The sequence below is a fragment of the Galdieria sulphuraria genome (assembly GCF_000341285.1).
Source record: "Galdieria sulphuraria unplaced genomic scaffold scaf_7, whole genome shotgun sequence".
In the NCBI taxonomy this organism is placed as follows: domain Eukaryota; phylum Rhodophyta; class Bangiophyceae; order Galdieriales; family Galdieriaceae; genus Galdieria; species Galdieria sulphuraria.
The window spans coordinates 1-14029 of NW_005178468.1; the positions used below are offsets into that span (position 1 = coordinate 1).

Below are 14029 nucleotides of genomic sequence, written 5' to 3' on the forward strand. Positions count from 1 at the left end.
GATCGACGTTTCTTCTCCTCTTGTTCCTGTTCAACTAAATGTCTCATCACAATAAACTCGCGTCTTGCATCTATATCGGATACACCACGAATACGCTTCCAGACGCTATAAGATTCAACTTCACGACCTTTATGCATCAGATAACGAGGACTTTCAGGCATGAAAATCATTCCTACAAGAAGAACAGTGGAAAAGAGAAGAGATGATCCCAACATCCAACGCCAAGTTCCTGAAACGTTGACAAATATTGCAGCAACAACATAACCAAAGACTTCACCGAGAGCAATATTGAATTGGTACAAAGAGACAAGATTGCCCCGGAACTTCTTTGCCACACATTCTGCAACATAAACAGGCACAGTTCCTCCTTCCAAGCCTAAACCCATCCCCAAAATAAAACGTCCAGCGTACATCATACCAACTGAATGAGCTCCAGCTTCTAAACCAGCACCTAATGTGTAGAGTAAACACGCAACGATAATAGACAACTTTCTACCCAATGCTTCGTTGGTAGGTGATAAGCTAAATAATACTAGTTAAAACCAAATATACTAGACTCCCAAGTTATGTTAACTTACATTAATGCTCCCAAAACTGCACCCAAAGGCATTAAAGAGTCTACCAACGAAACTTGGCCACTATCCAAGTGTAAATCCGCTAGCATATATAAATTCGCTCCACTAATCAAGCTCTGATCCAAACCAGATAGTAAGCCACCCATGGAGGCAAACGCAACCAGTACCCAAGTAAATACTTTAGGATTGCCTAACGTAATAGAATTGAAAAAAGAAACTTTCGTTTCTTTCAACTGCAATTCTAGTCTCCCCAATTTCATCATTAAGGACTTCATCTGAAAGGTCATGCCCGTCTAGGCTTCCTCGGAATAGAGGTTCCTTTTTTTGTTCGTCTACTTCTGAAGAAATAGCTGCTGTGCTCTCAACAACTTCCATCTAGATCTAACACAAGTACCCAACGAGAAAATCGATGCGTATTTAAAGTAGCTGCTCTCTATGCATTCTACCAATTTGCCGTAAAAAACCCAGTGAACCAAAAATTGGATTGACCAATTAGATCAAGGCACCCCTTCATGTCCGACAGACAGAGTCGCTGGAAACAAAGAATCACGAGTCCCAACACGCGAACGGCTTTAAATCTCAGTCTCATCTCTGTACCTCAACACCGCCGCCGAATTTCATCCCCTCTAGCAGGGATTGAGCTTGGATATTATGCCCTCCTCCTACTTTGGACTGCATACAGTGACAAGTAGGACAAACGCTTCTGATTCTTGACGAAGAACGAGGATTTTCTTTTGCGCTTTGTCAGCCATCTGTCAAGAACAAGGGTAACTTTTTGTATCATGAGCCTTAGAGCAACTTTGTCTTAGCTGTTTTCCAGACAAAGGAACTATATTTAGGGACCAGATAATAATTTTACTCCTTTCACTGGGCAGAGTAGATTCTATTGTGTCTTCTGTGTTGACGTATATACCATCGTCACTAGTCATACATTAAATTAGAGGCCCTTGAGCCTACTTTGATAAAAAGTTTCTCTCTCATTGTAAGCAACGAATTCTGACCTTCTTTCATCAAAACAGGTCTCTTTCACCAAGTTTAAAACAAAAAAACCTCAATTGAATTGAATGATAAAGCTACATAGTCGTCGTTTGCAATCTCTTGACAACAATGGACTTTTGGAAAATGTTCCTGAAACATTTTTACCTGATAACAGAACGGAGACGTGTCTTCATTCGATAACGAGCTGTCAAAAAGAAAAATGCTGGGGATCTGCGCGCCAAATTATTCTTTATATGAAGTGAAATGTTACCAGAAATGAAACAAGTTATTTCTCATTTAACCCAATACTATAAAAAAATACACTTGTATTATTTGCAAGGGAACAGCAACATGAACAAATATTCAGGCGCACTGGCAACAATCACTATTTTATTGCTCGTTGAATTCCTTCTTGCAGCAGAGCTCTCAGGAGAAATTCAACCTGACAACAAAGTTACTTCTTCTCCTCCTACAAATATCCTGGAAACCAAACGCAATCTCCTACCCAACGAAACCAATCCACAATGTCCCTCTGACTATTTTCTAGATACAGAGAGTCTTCAGTGCACAAATGAGTGCTCCCAGGACATGTTTATTTCTGCAAAAACATGCGTTAAAGCTTGTGAGAAAAAGTCTCTTCCTTATTCAATTTCAAATATATATTCTTTCGTTGTATAGGTCCACCAGATTCCTATATTACTGCGGATCGCAACTGTGTTACCAGTTGCCCAACATCACAGCCATATGTTGACATCGTCCAAGATTACAAAATTTGTCGTTCGACTTGTCCATCTTGGAAGCCATTTAAGAATGGAAGACTTTGTGTGGCACAATGCAATTCGTATCAATGTAAGCAAATGGTCTTGACAACACATGAAACAAACTAAGAAATCAAACGAATGCTTAGGGCTCGATTTGGAAAACAAGGAATGTCATTACGGCTGTCCTAAAGATAAACCTTTGCGTGATGGCCGCATCTGTAGACATCAATGTCCAAGTTACCGAGTACAAGATGGAGAAAATTGTTTAGATAGCTGTCCAGCTAACAAATTTCTCCTCAACAGTACTTTCTGCACAAGTAGCGTAAGTTTAACATGAAAGATGACAACCTTTTGAAAAATCTCATCTATCCTTACAGTGTCCACAAGATATGGTATATGATGGCCAAGTTTGTCGCTATCATTGCCATGGGAAGTTCCGCGTAACATTAAACTATCAATCACCAGTCTGTGTCGAAACCTGTCCTCCATCGAAACCACTTCTCGATGGTGAAACATGTGTCGACCAATGTCCAACAGGCAAAAAACAACATAACAATACCTGTGTGGAATTCTGTCCAGCAGTAAGTAATGACACTTTCCTCCATATATGTACTTATGTTCAAATCTTTATCAAATGAAACCAGGAGGCACCGTACAATTTGAACAATCAAACTTGTGTATCCGAGTAAGTATACTTGTTTGCAGTCATCATTTCATTTCCAATTGAAAACGCTGCAGATGTCCGGAGAGACTAGCACTTTCCGGTTTTGACTGTGTCGATCGCTGTCCCAATAATACAGTTCTTTATAATCGAGCATGTAGAACAAGTTGCGACTTTTCAGAAGCTCCATTAATCGACGATGGAAAGTGTGCATCCAAATGTTCTTCTAAAAGACCATACATTGTTATTAGTGGTCAACCCTTCATACAAACTTGTGTCGATCAGTGCCCTTCTTATTGGCCTTATGTCTATCAATCTATATGTCGCTCTTCTTGTCCCGATTACACTTATCGATCAGGAAAACTTTGTCTAGACGCCTGTCCTTCCAACTCTGTCATATACGGTAGAGAATGTCTTGATTCCTGTCCAAAAGGAACCTTTATAAGCGATCAATTGTATGATGGTAACGCAAACTGCGTACATGCGTGCCCTTCTGGAAGAAACAATGCCACACACTGCATAGCCATGGATAAACCAAAGCCATCCAAGACACCCCAACCTAGTATTGAACCAGCAACCAACAACACAAACAGCAGCAATTGTACTATTCAAGATGTTGCAGCCTTGATTAATAATGTTTGTTTGGAAAAGTGCTTTGCTGGTTGTGCTCAAAACTGCTCTTTATAGAGAAAAGAGAGTTGATTTCTTGTGAAAAATTTCGATTCCTTCTTTGATTATAAAAAAAACATTCTGTAGTAAGAATTGTCATGTATGAGTTGGAACGAACGGTATTCCAAGAATTATTTAGAAGAGTATTGGATAATCAGTATCAAGTAACACCTGAAGAAAGAAAAGCTTTGGTACAGTGTGATAATAGTATTGTTCGAAGAGGTATATTTTCAGCTTTGACGTGAGTTTGGTTTTGAGTTTTGTTTCAAAGGCTGAAACTATTTTTCAACTTGACTAGGTCTTTTTCGTTAATTTATTATGGGCTGAAACAATTTCAAAAGCATTTCAACGCTTCGAGCTCTTTGAGGCTTCGTCCCGCAATACCAGCCACTCTATTAGGTTTAACCACTGGATTCTTCTATGGAAGAACTGCTGCACCAGGTTGTCTACAAAACCTTATGAATGTTCCCAATTCAGCTGTAGCAGAAGAAGTAAAAATTATTATAAGGGAACTTTATGAACAGTCTCCATCCTCGACTACAGGTCAAACCATAGCAACTCGATATGGTTTCCTATTGGATAGCACAACAGTACCTATGAAAATATCTGATGTAGGTTTTGGAGATAACGAAAATAGTGATTGGAAGGAAGTTGATACTTGGCAATCAGATAATTCGATATATCAAGGCACAGTTCAAAAGAGAGTGGGTCCCAGAAACTCTGACAAAAGAAGAGTCATTCGTCCCAATGACAAGGTGCAAAACCATATTCATCAAGATGCTTTAGCCAATTCTACCTCTTCATTACCTAGTAACGAAACAGATTATGGATTTGCATCATTGCCTGGATATTCAAGTAAGTAAAAGTCATCATCAATATAAAATAGCATCTCACGCAGGTCTAGGCAGCCAATCAGATAGCGATGTATTAGAGTCATGGGATATAGGAAATGATAATCAACAAGAAAATACAAACAATGAACCAAATGTCAAAAAAGAGTCGCATAGAAGAAGAAGAAGAAATGAGTTTCGTAAAAGTAATGGGCAAGTTAAGTCCTTGGAAAGTGATCCAACTGAGCAAGGAACAATCCAGACAGATACAAAAGATTTACTTTCCAGTCGTCAAGATACGGATGCCTTGTGGGATTCATCTTTCTCGGGTAAAGGATCTTCAGCAACTGCTTTTTAAGTGCACAGCATCTTCTCGCATGTCTTTTCCAAAAAAAAATAGGTTGATTGGTCTTCTCATTGAACTGAATTGCTCATAAATCTTTTTTTTGAAAATTGCTAGTCGAGAAGCCATGAATTTTGTATGTTCTGATGGTTTGTATGATAAGAATACCTCGGATAAATACTCCCGTTGTTTTTGCTATAAACCAAAAGATTGTAAAAGAAAGTATTCAATATTTTACAGGACCTCTCGTAGACCAGTTTTAATCGTATGTTGTCTTCCACAGGTGATGGTCAACGGTCTACCTGGCAATATGAGTAGTGAAGTCTTAAACGTGGTATTGCAAAGAGAGTTGCCGTAAGTTTTTGTCGACTATTTTTTCTATTGTTATATTTACTTTTTAATAGTGTTGTTCCATATTCACTTACAGCGGAGAATCAAAAAGAGTTTTCCTATCACTCAAAAGTATCTAATCAACCCATCACACTGCTAAGGTAAGTTATTCTTTAACGATATAGTTTTCTAGTGATGAAACAGTCATTGTATAGGCCTTCACAAAGAGCAAGCGAAATAGAAAAGATACTACAAGACTATCCTCGTTTGATTGCTGTGGATTATACCCATCCAGACGCTGTCAACTCCAATGCTTTGTTTTATCAAAAATATGGCATTCCGTTTGTTATGGGTACGACTGGTGGTGATCGTGAGCAACTTATTCAGTCTACGGTGCAATCCAATGTATATGCTGTAATAGCACCAAATATGGGAAAACAAATAGTTGCTTTACAAACTATGCTGAATAAGATGGCTCAAAGCTTTCCCGGTGTTTTCCAAAACTATCGTTTACAAGTAACCGAATCTCATCAACAAACTAAAGCAGATACTTCGGGAACTGCCAAAGAAATGATCCAATCCTTTGTGAAAATGGGTGCACATTTTGAATATGATAAAGACTTGCGAATGATTCGAAATCCAGTAGAGCAACAACAAGAATTGAGCATACCGCCAGAGTATATAAATGGTCATGCCTTTCATACTTATCGATTGACGAGTCCGGACAAGTCAGTGCAAATAGCATTTCAACACAACGTTTTGGGAAGAAATATTTATGCACAAGGAACAGTTGATGCAGTTGTATTTTTATGGAATAAAATACAACAAAAAGCATCTCAAAAATTGTATAATATGATGGACGTATTAACGGAACAAATTTCAAACAACTAAATACTCAATTTTTTTAGTGGCTGCTAGTCAATTGATATAAAATACATCATGAATCTTCTTACATGCATCAGAATATCCTATCTAATCATCATCATCGTCATCATCTCCGAAAAAGGAACCAAAACTCCAACCACTACTATTATCTTCTTCAAACATATTGTCAGGTTCTTCAAATTTTCCTTCTTCAAAGTGAGCCCATTTCGAATCTTCTCCAAATCCATTGGAAGAATCTCCATCAGGCTCTGTCGTTCCAGTAGATGAAGTATCCTTGGAGGTTGGATTATCTTGACTATTTGCACTTTCTTGTTCTCCTTGTTCTCCTCCTCCTCCTCCTCCACTTCCTGGCCATGGAAATGGCATCATAAATGGGAATGGCATAAAACTTCCATGACGACTATGCAAGGAAAAATAATCAAAATCGACAGATACTGCAACTGCAAATAAAACTGCTCTTTCCTCAGTACTAAGACTCGTTTCAGATGTGTTGGTTTCAGCAGGATTGGTGACGCTGCTATTCATTTGAATAATGCCGTTGTTGTCTAAAACAAGTTCACTAGGTGGTCTTAGACGAACAACGTATTGTGTAGCATCGGTAAACAACTCTTTTGCAAAGCCTGTGAAATCTTTGCTTACACTGCCAATCACATTTCCATGTTCATCTTGTATTGGAAACTCCACTGCTAGAAAGCCTGAATCAATCTTTCCAAACTGTCTCTTATTTACGTATAAATCATACTTTCTTCTCCAAGGATGCCAGTTCATTCGTATCTCACCGATGGACTCTCCTTCGGGAGTTTCCACATAAAGAGAACTGGTCAAAAGATAAGCTGGTCTTCTGATTACCATAACGGGTTGACCAGTTGGATCCAATATCGTGGCTTTAAAAGAACGATGCGTTCGAAGAATATTTCGAAGCAAAGATCGACCAAGTCCATCTTCCTCTGCAATGTAACCAGCAACTTGACCGTCAGGTGTCTTTAAAGAATACTTATTGGCTTGTTCGAACCCAAAAAATATATTTCCCCATTCCAACTCTCTGCAGACAACTAAAGCGGGGTTTGACAACAATACTTGACGGGACTCGGTAGGACTTGACTTTGTTTGCTGAGTCTGTTCAGTTACACCAATACTCGTTGTTACAGGCTCATTTGTAGATGTATCAACTTTATTATGAACCCTTCTTGGTTTGTACCACATACTAGTTGTTGAAATAAAGGGACTCCACTTGGCAACTGGAGAAGACAACTGTGCGTGTACCTTGGAAGATAATACAACGTTGTTGTATGACGAATAACCAGGTACACCAACACAAAACAGTCGAGGTAAATTCCAACGCATAATTCGTACGTTATGAAGGTGTACGATATTTCTTATCCAACGAGAAAGCATACGAGAACTGGTCCACATATCACTTATAACTTACAAAAGGCCAAATCACAATGGAATAAGATTATGCCATATGGAAAAGTCAAAATCTACCATTTTCTTATTTGAAAAAAGAACCTAATATAGCCTCTTGAAAGATGAGAAATTCAGTTCATTCTTTCTTTCTCTTTCTAAATGGATAAGATCCCCAAAAATGTTCTTTGCCACATTTCATTGACTGTACATCGTCCACTATCATCCACATCTTACTCAAACATCCTCTCTCAATGACTATCCAAAGATAATCTAAGAGACTCATGAATACTAACCAAAAATAATCCCATACTATCGACATTATCTGAAAATCAACGCAAATCATAAACCTAATCAGAGAATATAAGCAAGTCACATTTCAAAATGTTTGTCCAATAAGCATGATAATATGTTCTCTGAATGTGAACAGAACGATGTTATTGGACATGTGTTTGATGTTGCATCGATGACATTGCCGAGCCTTGTTGCAAAACAAGGAACGGTATTGGTAATTCGATGCTTCGGCTTTATATTGCATATTATCAAAAGAAGACAGCCTACCTCATAACGTATGGAATGATCTCTTACGAGTTCAACATGATTGCAGTTCTCATAAAAAAGTTTTCCTTCGCCAATGAAACCTTTCGGAACATGTTCAGGATGAGGATGATGTCCTCTACAAAAACAAGTTTGATAAACAATCAACACGGAAAGTAAACAAAACAACCTTTGTTGGCATTGCAAGGTATATTCGAGACCTCCCGGATGTGTCAGGCTAAATATTCCAATACGTTGCCTATCAGTAGGTGCTATAACAATAGCTATGGCTTCAGGTAATATCCACTAGTTAGACATCTTTCAGTTTCAAACAAATAGGCAATGTCTAAAAAAGAGTCAGCATACTTGAAAACTTGCATGAGTATGAACATCCACTGAACTCAAAAAACATGGATGCTGAGGATGAGTATGTATCCATCCTAAAGTCATCAAATTCTTCTTATCCTATTCATAAAATCAAAGATATTCAGTCCATTCCAAACATTCAAATAAATTTCTTCTTTTCTCACCTGTAACGCAAAAAGCTCTTCCTCATTCAACATTTCACATGAATCACTCATTCCTGTTTGTTTAGGAACAATGAGACTGGTTACTACAAGTAAGTGATTTTGAAGTACACCAGCGAGGACACCGCAGGTTTCTTTATTATTCTTTGTGTTCTTCTGTGCAATAGACTCAAAAACAAAAAGCATTTCCTCGTGAACTTGCATAGTCCTTGTTTTCATAGCAGGAGCAGAACTCAACAAGTCGTTCTCCAAGTGAACATTATTTTGCAGCACTGCTTGAGAACTTTCTTCTTGCACGGCATTTGCTATCGTCAAGGTTTCACTAGTATTTTCTTTCGCATCAATCAAGGGTTTTATCTCTTCTAAACGTTTGATAGCAAGTTGTGCATACAAACGGAATTCCTGCGAGAAACATCACCTTTAACTGAGTCACAAAAAAGCTTTGTTGCTTGGTAATTACCTTGACAATATTGGCATTTTGTACCTTTACATAATCTGGATGCTTCGATATAGTCTTCTGAACTAGCGTTGCAATTCGAAGTAACAGGAGTGCTTCTCGTTCCAAGTTGCCTTCACGTTGATACTGTTTGGCATGAACATAAGCTTGTTGTACACTGTACAAATAACGTCTCAAACTTATGTACGGATTTAAAGGAATTGATTCAACTCGTTCAAAGAGTCTTTGCATTTGACTAGAACAGTTTAACGAGAATAAGAGACGACATTTTCTGAGTGTTCATAATATACTCTGGAATCATCCAATTGCGCCAATTTTGGAAGAAAAAAAGCAAACGTGACTTCAAATGAATTGATTTTATTTTCAACATGTCAAACAAATCCCTCTTGAAGTTTTATGGAAAGAACTTGTGTTGTTGTAACTGTTGAATAGCACCCATATGAGTCAAGAAAGACTAGAAAAAAATCAAGACTTTGCAAAATTGATTCAAAGTGAAACTAATACATTACCTGATGAATCAATCCTCCAATAGCTATCATAGCTAGCCTCCCGTTTTTCAGCTCTGACAATTGAAAGCGCTTGTAAAGTTCTGGATTTTTTCCCAGTCCAAGTGGATCAAAGCCAAAATAACCAGGTTCTCTGCCACTGCCTTGTAGCATTTGTATCACAGCAGGAGTACTTATCATTTCAAACAGGGACGTCCAAAGAACAATCTGCCCCATAGGTCCAGTAACAAGGGTTTTCCAAAAAGCCTCTGTAGGGACTGAAGAGCTGTATATTTCATTGGGTAAATGATATACTTCTTGTACGAACCAACCCACTACTGCCAACACTATGAACAACCAATTAGAAGATTGATTCTATGCAAGATGCAATGAAGCAACAAAAAACATACTAGCAATACGACAGTGTTTGATTTCTGATTCTCGTAACCAACGCAAGTCCAGATAAGAAGAGATATTCAACGGATCAAATCTACAATTGGTTAGTTTCAGTAGAAATGCACTCCTCTCCATTCCCATAGTTTTTCTTGCTCTTACCCAACGTCACCAACCATAGAACCATCCAAAGCAGGAGGACGATCTAGAAACGGTATTGCTTTTGACTTTTGTGGTAGACTCGCAGAAGCTCTAAGTGAACATAGGTTTCTGGGAACAAAGCTACGGCTAGAACGTAACTATTCAATAAAGAACAAAGTTATTGCTATTTTGTTCTCAACCAGCAACTCGTTGTGGTTACCTTTATCAAGGAATCGCAACTTTTACCAGGAATACGAAAAGCATGAAGACTTGGAACAAAAGTTAAACAGTCATGGGATAGACAAATCATGGTTTAGAAATAGCAATCCCAGTATCTCTTCAGAGAGATTATTTGAGACCCAATTACACCCATGGGAAACCTCACATCTTTTGAAAGAGTCCATGAGAGATTTAAGTATCAAGTCTTGATAGTGGAAATTTAGGAAATTTTCTCAAGGATATAACCTCTTTCTTGAATATAGTGCTTCTTTTTTCCAAATCTATGGAACTTAAATAATAGTACTTACTTGTAGTCAGTCTTTATCATCCATTATTTTCAAAAAAAAATGCCATTGGGCCCATCGAGGCGCCATTCCGAAGAGGCTTGGCAACTCTTAAGCGCACTAGAAGACTTGTCCATCCCAGTGAAACAAATATTACAATCTGTAGAGAATGAAGAAGAACTTGAATATCTCGTGTCGGAACAAGAACTGTCAGAACGTTTAGAATGGCTATTCTTGGATGATGAAATAGCCGATATGCTAAGACACCTGATACAAGGGATCAAGAATAACCAGATTGTACCCCTTATATCTAGAAATATTGTTGAAGAAAAAGATGACAACTTCAAAAGTGAAGCTTTCAATCTTTCCAGTGGAAAGGAAGACACCTTGACGGAGACAAATAATAGGATAGACGGACTTGGAAAGAAACAAATGTTATTGCAACTCTTCAAGGACCGCGTCCAAGAACTAGACAAGAAGAAAGAGCAGTTGGAAAACTTGTTATCGGATACCAAGTACAAGTCCAAGCAGACTTTATCTGTTTCAAACATCCACGAAAACCTCAATCTTGAAAGAAATATATTGAGACTTGATCATTTTCTTTGCACATTATGTAGAACCTGTTCTTCTTTCGAGTATTTTATTCTTCATTTGGTAGATATGTACAAGAGGCAAATAGGTCTTGAGAATAATTTAAAAGGAGACGATGGCAATGAATGGTCAATAGAGCAGTCATTGCAACAGTTTTACACCCAAGCAAAGCTTTTAGAAGACAATATACAAGACATGCAATTGCAGATGATTCGTACATTGACAACTTTACATAAAGTTCATGCAACTCAAACGTTTCTAGTGAGACGAAATGCACATAGCGACAATACTATCAACGGCAACAACCAGTCTTCCAAACGATTACATCGAGTTGAAAAGAATCGAATAAAAGATTTGGAAGGAAAAGTGATCCAATTAGCTACAAGGAACATTCGTTTGCAAGTTCGTCGGAAGATTCAAAGCTCATTGGAAGAGTCTTTTAAAAAGATGATGAGTCTGAACCATTTTTATGAAAAGCATTTATTCCATAAGAAAATTCAAATCCAGTCCTTACAACTGATGCTTCGAATGACTTCAACTCGAAACTACCTTTTGGAAGAAATCCGAAATCAGTTTGAATTAATGTGTCGGTTGCTTGAGAAAGAAATAGTAGTAACGGAAGACTTGAAATGTCATCTAAACTCTTCAAACGGTGTTCAACTGGCACATATGATGGAAAGACTATATCAGAATACTATGTATCGTATCTCTAAAATAACAGGACAGTCCATGTCGACAATGGAGAACATCTTTCAATTTATTAAAGAATGCAAACAAGAACTTGACGATGCCAAGCTTTATGAGCAAAATATCTTAAAACAAAGCTTCAAACAAATGGAAGAGATACAGCAACCAGTGAAGGAACTTTTGGAAATGCTTCAAGGTGCACACATTTGGGAGCCCAGTCAACATAATGGTCACCAAAGTTATTCACAAACAATCAACTTGCTGGAAAGTAAAATAGCTTCTATCCGACAGGATGTAAATGATATTTTAACCACATATGGAGAACAACGCAAATTCCGAAAGTCTTCCAAAGAAAAAGAAAACTTGAATATGAACTAAAAAAGTATAACGAAAAGTAAACTTTGGTAACTGGAAATCTCTTTTCTTCGTTCACTTTATTTCTCACAAGTGAGGCAATTCTTATCAAGTGCCTTTACCAAGTTTCGGTTGACTTTTCGAAACAACCAATGCACAATCATTTCAACTAGAATTCCCAGGTGATTAGTTATCGTGTTTGTGCATGATTCTTTAAAAGACTGTCCAAGTTCTACTGAAATTTTACTGAGGAATTGGCATTGCGTGTGCTCACCATTCATCTCCCAATTGAGTACAATCTCCATTGAATCTTAGAAGATTGGCAAACCTATAACCTGACCACTTTTTATTTTTCAAATATGGCATTTCTTAGCATAACTTTCATTAAAGGTAGCTTGAGTTCAGGAACTTCTCTTTTAAACCGTCAACATCGTAACTACACGAACCCATGTATATCTAAAGTTTCGTGGAGTATGACTGCCTCAAACGGAAGCGAATCAGCCAGTCGAAAATCCAGTGCATCGGACAAACAACCCTCAAAAAGCGAATCTTCGCATAAAGAGAGTCGACAAGAGATTTCTAAAGCTCAAGAAGTCAAAGCAGAATCCGCTAAAACCACAACTTCGGATTCAGGAAAGGCTGTAACTCAGAAACCTCCTGTTGATAAGGGAGTCGCGAAGGAGCCAGTAGAACAGAAAAAGACTGTTTCCAATAAACCAAAATGGTCCAAAGCTCTACCTTTTATGTTATGGCCACAGAATTTAGACGGTGAGTAGATCTATCTCATGAGCTTGAATATCATAATATACTAACGAAGATCAGGTACTATGGCGGGTGACGGTAAGATAAGTTGACTTGTTCAATTGTGTTAAATTTCTCCTTTGCTTTTCATAAGTTGGCTTTGATCCTTTTGGTTTCACAAATGTATTTGATGTCAAATGGTACAATAGATATTCCATTTTAACAGTCTTTGAGCAACTTGATGTATTGAAAAGTTGAATAGGATGCGTGAGGCAGAGTTGAAACATTGCCGTATCGCCATGTTAGCAGCTCTTGGATTTATTGTACAAGAGTTGTGGACATTTCCTTATCCATATTTCTCCAAAGTTCCCCCTGTTTTGGCACATGGCAAGCAATCATTTTCTTCTATTCGTAGTTTGTTGTAATATTTATATTTAGATGTCTATGTCAAAACCGGTGGCATGTCACAAATTCTATTATTTGTGATATTTTTCGAAGTTATTAGTTTGTTTGCAGTTTCTCAAATGATGGAAGGAAAGAGAGAACCTGGCGTATTTCATTTTGATCCATTGGGCTTGGCCAAGGATCCGGATACTTTTCGTAAGTATGAATGGTCGGAACTTAGAAATGGTAGATTGGCTATGATAGCTGTGGGTAAGTGGAGCTGGTTCTATTGAGATTTGTAAATAGAGTTGAAATCTATGTGTTCTTTTAGGTGGTTTCATACATCAATATTGGGTAACGAAACAAGGTATTTTCGAGCAACTGGCCAACTTTCGTCCATTATCTCCATGAAACCAATATTCTCCTATAATAATGTTGTTTTTCCCGTGGCTGCTAATAAAAGTAGTTTTTATAGAAAGAACAATTCATCTTCAATGTTGAGTTCAAATCTCAATCCAAAGAAAAATGCTTAAAGCCAAATTGGGATCGATCCAATGAAGGAAAAATGTTGTCCATATTGCTTTTCCATCAAAGACTCTCTCTTCTCTCCTTAGATTTCCATTAACGCCTCTCTTCTTGGTGTTATCAACAACAAGTTGCAATAGGCAAGTATCTATTATTTTTTTCTTGTTTGCTAAAATTTCACAGAAACAGGGTCTTTTCATAGGGTATGAAGCATCTATCGACCATCTTTGGAATATTGTTCTGTATCTGCACCTTGTTCGACACCAGT

General features: G+C 37.8%; 8 protein-coding genes across 9 annotated transcripts; 4 read left to right on the forward strand and 4 right to left on the reverse strand.

Moving 5' to 3' along the window:
- Window position 1: 1 nt before the first annotated feature.
- On the reverse strand, window positions 2–880 carry Gasu_11560 (MFS transporter, SP family, sugar:H+ symporter; the record flags this gene model as incomplete). Its single annotated transcript, XM_005707940.1, has 2 exons — window positions 579–880; window positions 2–522 (listed from the first exon to the last, which is right to left on the reverse strand). Coding segments are annotated over exons 1-2 (805 nt in total), but the record flags the coding sequence as incomplete, so codon positions are not given.
- Window positions 881–1280: 400 nt separating this feature from the next.
- Window positions 1281–5034, forward strand: Gasu_11570 (transmembrane receptor protein tyrosine kinase). The gene is made up of 10 exons (XM_005707941.1): window positions 1281–1557; window positions 1894–2175; window positions 2232–2402; window positions 2461–2636; window positions 2692–2895; window positions 2959–2999; window positions 3053–3636; window positions 3732–3885; window positions 3943–4499; window positions 4549–5034. Exons 2-10 carry the CDS (start codon window positions 1905–1907, stop codon window positions 4830–4832), a joined length of 2442 nt encoding a protein of 813 aa, XP_005707998.1. The 5' UTR covers window positions 1281–1557; window positions 1894–1904; the 3' UTR covers window positions 4833–5034.
- A 46-nt stretch (window positions 5035–5080) lies between these two features.
- Window positions 5081–6094, forward strand: Gasu_11580 (dihydrodipicolinate reductase). The gene is made up of 3 exons (XM_005707942.1): window positions 5081–5171; window positions 5222–5308; window positions 5363–6094. The coding sequence occupies exons 1-3, from the start codon at window positions 5104–5106 to the stop codon at window positions 6036–6038; spliced, it is 831 nt and encodes a 276-aa protein (XP_005707999.1). The 5' UTR covers window positions 5081–5103; the 3' UTR covers window positions 6039–6094.
- A 1-nt stretch (window position 6095) lies between these two features.
- On the reverse strand, window positions 6096–7380 carry Gasu_11590 (phospholipid scramblase-like protein). Its single transcript, XM_005707943.1, has one exon. It carries the CDS (start codon window positions 7374–7376, stop codon window positions 6120–6122), a length of 1257 nt encoding a protein of 418 aa, XP_005708000.1. The 5' UTR covers window positions 7377–7380; the 3' UTR covers window positions 6096–6119.
- Window positions 7381–7389: 9 nt separating this feature from the next.
- Gasu_11600 (STAM-binding protein) lies at window positions 7390–9210 on the reverse strand. Of its 2 annotated transcripts, XM_005707945.1 has the most exons (6): window positions 8961–9210; window positions 8504–8902; window positions 8340–8438; window positions 8164–8279; window positions 7998–8112; window positions 7390–7786 (listed from the first exon to the last, which is right to left on the reverse strand). In XM_005707945.1, exons 1-6 carry the CDS (start codon window positions 9186–9188, stop codon window positions 7769–7771), a joined length of 975 nt encoding a protein of 324 aa, XP_005708002.1. In that variant the 5' UTR covers window positions 9189–9210; the 3' UTR covers window positions 7390–7768. The 2 variants fall into 2 exon arrangements, with proteins under 2 accessions (XP_005708002.1, XP_005708001.1); XM_005707944.1 differs by having other exon boundaries at window positions 7390–8112.
- Window positions 9211–9215: 5 nt separating this feature from the next.
- On the reverse strand, window positions 9216–10410 carry Gasu_11610 (light-harvesting complex protein). Its single transcript, XM_005707946.1, has 5 exons — window positions 10197–10410; window positions 9998–10134; window positions 9853–9932; window positions 9467–9789; window positions 9216–9411 (listed from the first exon to the last, which is right to left on the reverse strand). The coding sequence occupies exons 1-5, from the start codon at window positions 10284–10286 to the stop codon at window positions 9352–9354; spliced, it is 690 nt and encodes a 229-aa protein (XP_005708003.1). The 5' UTR covers window positions 10287–10410; the 3' UTR covers window positions 9216–9351.
- A 100-nt stretch (window positions 10411–10510) lies between these two features.
- On the forward strand, window positions 10511–12171 carry Gasu_11620 (uncharacterized protein). Its single transcript, XM_005707947.1, has one exon. The coding sequence runs from the start codon at window positions 10543–10545 to the stop codon at window positions 12133–12135; it is 1593 nt and encodes a 530-aa protein (XP_005708004.1). The 5' UTR covers window positions 10511–10542; the 3' UTR covers window positions 12136–12171.
- Window positions 12172–12340: 169 nt separating this feature from the next.
- Window positions 12341–14029, forward strand: Gasu_11630 (light-harvesting complex protein; the record flags this gene model as incomplete). The annotated part of the gene is made up of 6 exons (XM_005707948.1): window positions 12341–12879; window positions 12934–12951; window positions 13007–13052; window positions 13115–13239; window positions 13291–13506; window positions 13568–14029. Exons 1-6 carry the CDS (start codon window positions 12471–12473, stop codon window positions 13645–13647), a joined length of 894 nt encoding a protein of 297 aa, XP_005708005.1. The 5' UTR covers window positions 12341–12470.

What these genes read in the sequence shown, in the direction of transcription:
- Gasu_11600 (XM_005707944.1), bottom strand. Translation starts at nt 9,188, where the DNA reads ATGCAAAGACTCTTTGAACGAGTTGAATCAATTCCTTTAAATCCGTAC. An exon ending in AAGAGCTTTTTGCGTTACAG is followed by an intron (nt 8,439 to 8,503) that starts GTGAGAAAAGAA and finishes TTTTATGAATAG; the next exon opens with GATAAGAAGAATTTGATGAC. An exon ending in ATACTCATGCAAGTTTTCAA is followed by an intron (nt 8,280 to 8,339) that starts GTATGCTGACTC and finishes ATGTCTAACTAG; the next exon opens with TGGATATTACCTGAAGCCAT.
- Gasu_11620 (XM_005707947.1), top strand. Translation starts at nt 10,543, where the DNA reads ATGCCATTGGGCCCATCGAGGCGCCATTCCGAAGAGGCTTGGCAACTC.
- Gasu_11590 (XM_005707943.1), bottom strand. Translation starts at nt 7,376, where the DNA reads ATGCGTTGGAATTTACCTCGACTGTTTTGTGTTGGTGTACCTGGTTAT.
- Gasu_11580 (XM_005707942.1), top strand. Translation starts at nt 5,104, where the DNA reads ATGGTCAACGGTCTACCTGGCAATATGAGTAGTGAAGTCTTAAACGTG. An exon ending in GTATTGCAAAGAGAGTTGCC is followed by an intron (nt 5,172 to 5,221) that starts GTAAGTTTTTGT and finishes ACTTTTTAATAG; the next exon opens with TGTTGTTCCATATTCACTTA. An exon ending in CAACCCATCACACTGCTAAG is followed by an intron (nt 5,309 to 5,362) that starts GTAAGTTATTCT and finishes GTCATTGTATAG; the next exon opens with GCCTTCACAAAGAGCAAGCG.
- Gasu_11610 (XM_005707946.1), bottom strand. Translation starts at nt 10,286, where the DNA reads ATGATTTGTCTATCCCATGACTGTTTAACTTTTGTTCCAAGTCTTCAT. An exon ending in TCTATGGTTGGTGACGTTGG is followed by an intron (nt 9,933 to 9,997) that starts GTAAGAGCAAGA and finishes AACCAATTGTAG; the next exon opens with ATTTGATCCGTTGAATATCT. An exon ending in TTGGAGGATTGATTCATCAG is followed by an intron (nt 9,412 to 9,466) that starts GTAATGTATTAG and finishes ATTTTTTTCTAG; the next exon opens with TCTTTCTTGACTCATATGGG.
- Gasu_11570 (XM_005707941.1), top strand. Translation starts at nt 1,905, where the DNA reads ATGAACAAATATTCAGGCGCACTGGCAACAATCACTATTTTATTGCTC. An exon ending in TTTGGAAAAGTGCTTTGCTG is followed by an intron (nt 3,637 to 3,731) that starts GTTGTGCTCAAA and finishes AACATTCTGTAG; the next exon opens with TAAGAATTGTCATGTATGAG. An exon ending in GGTATATTTTCAGCTTTGAC is followed by an intron (nt 3,886 to 3,942) that starts GTGAGTTTGGTT and finishes CAACTTGACTAG; the next exon opens with GTCTTTTTCGTTAATTTATT.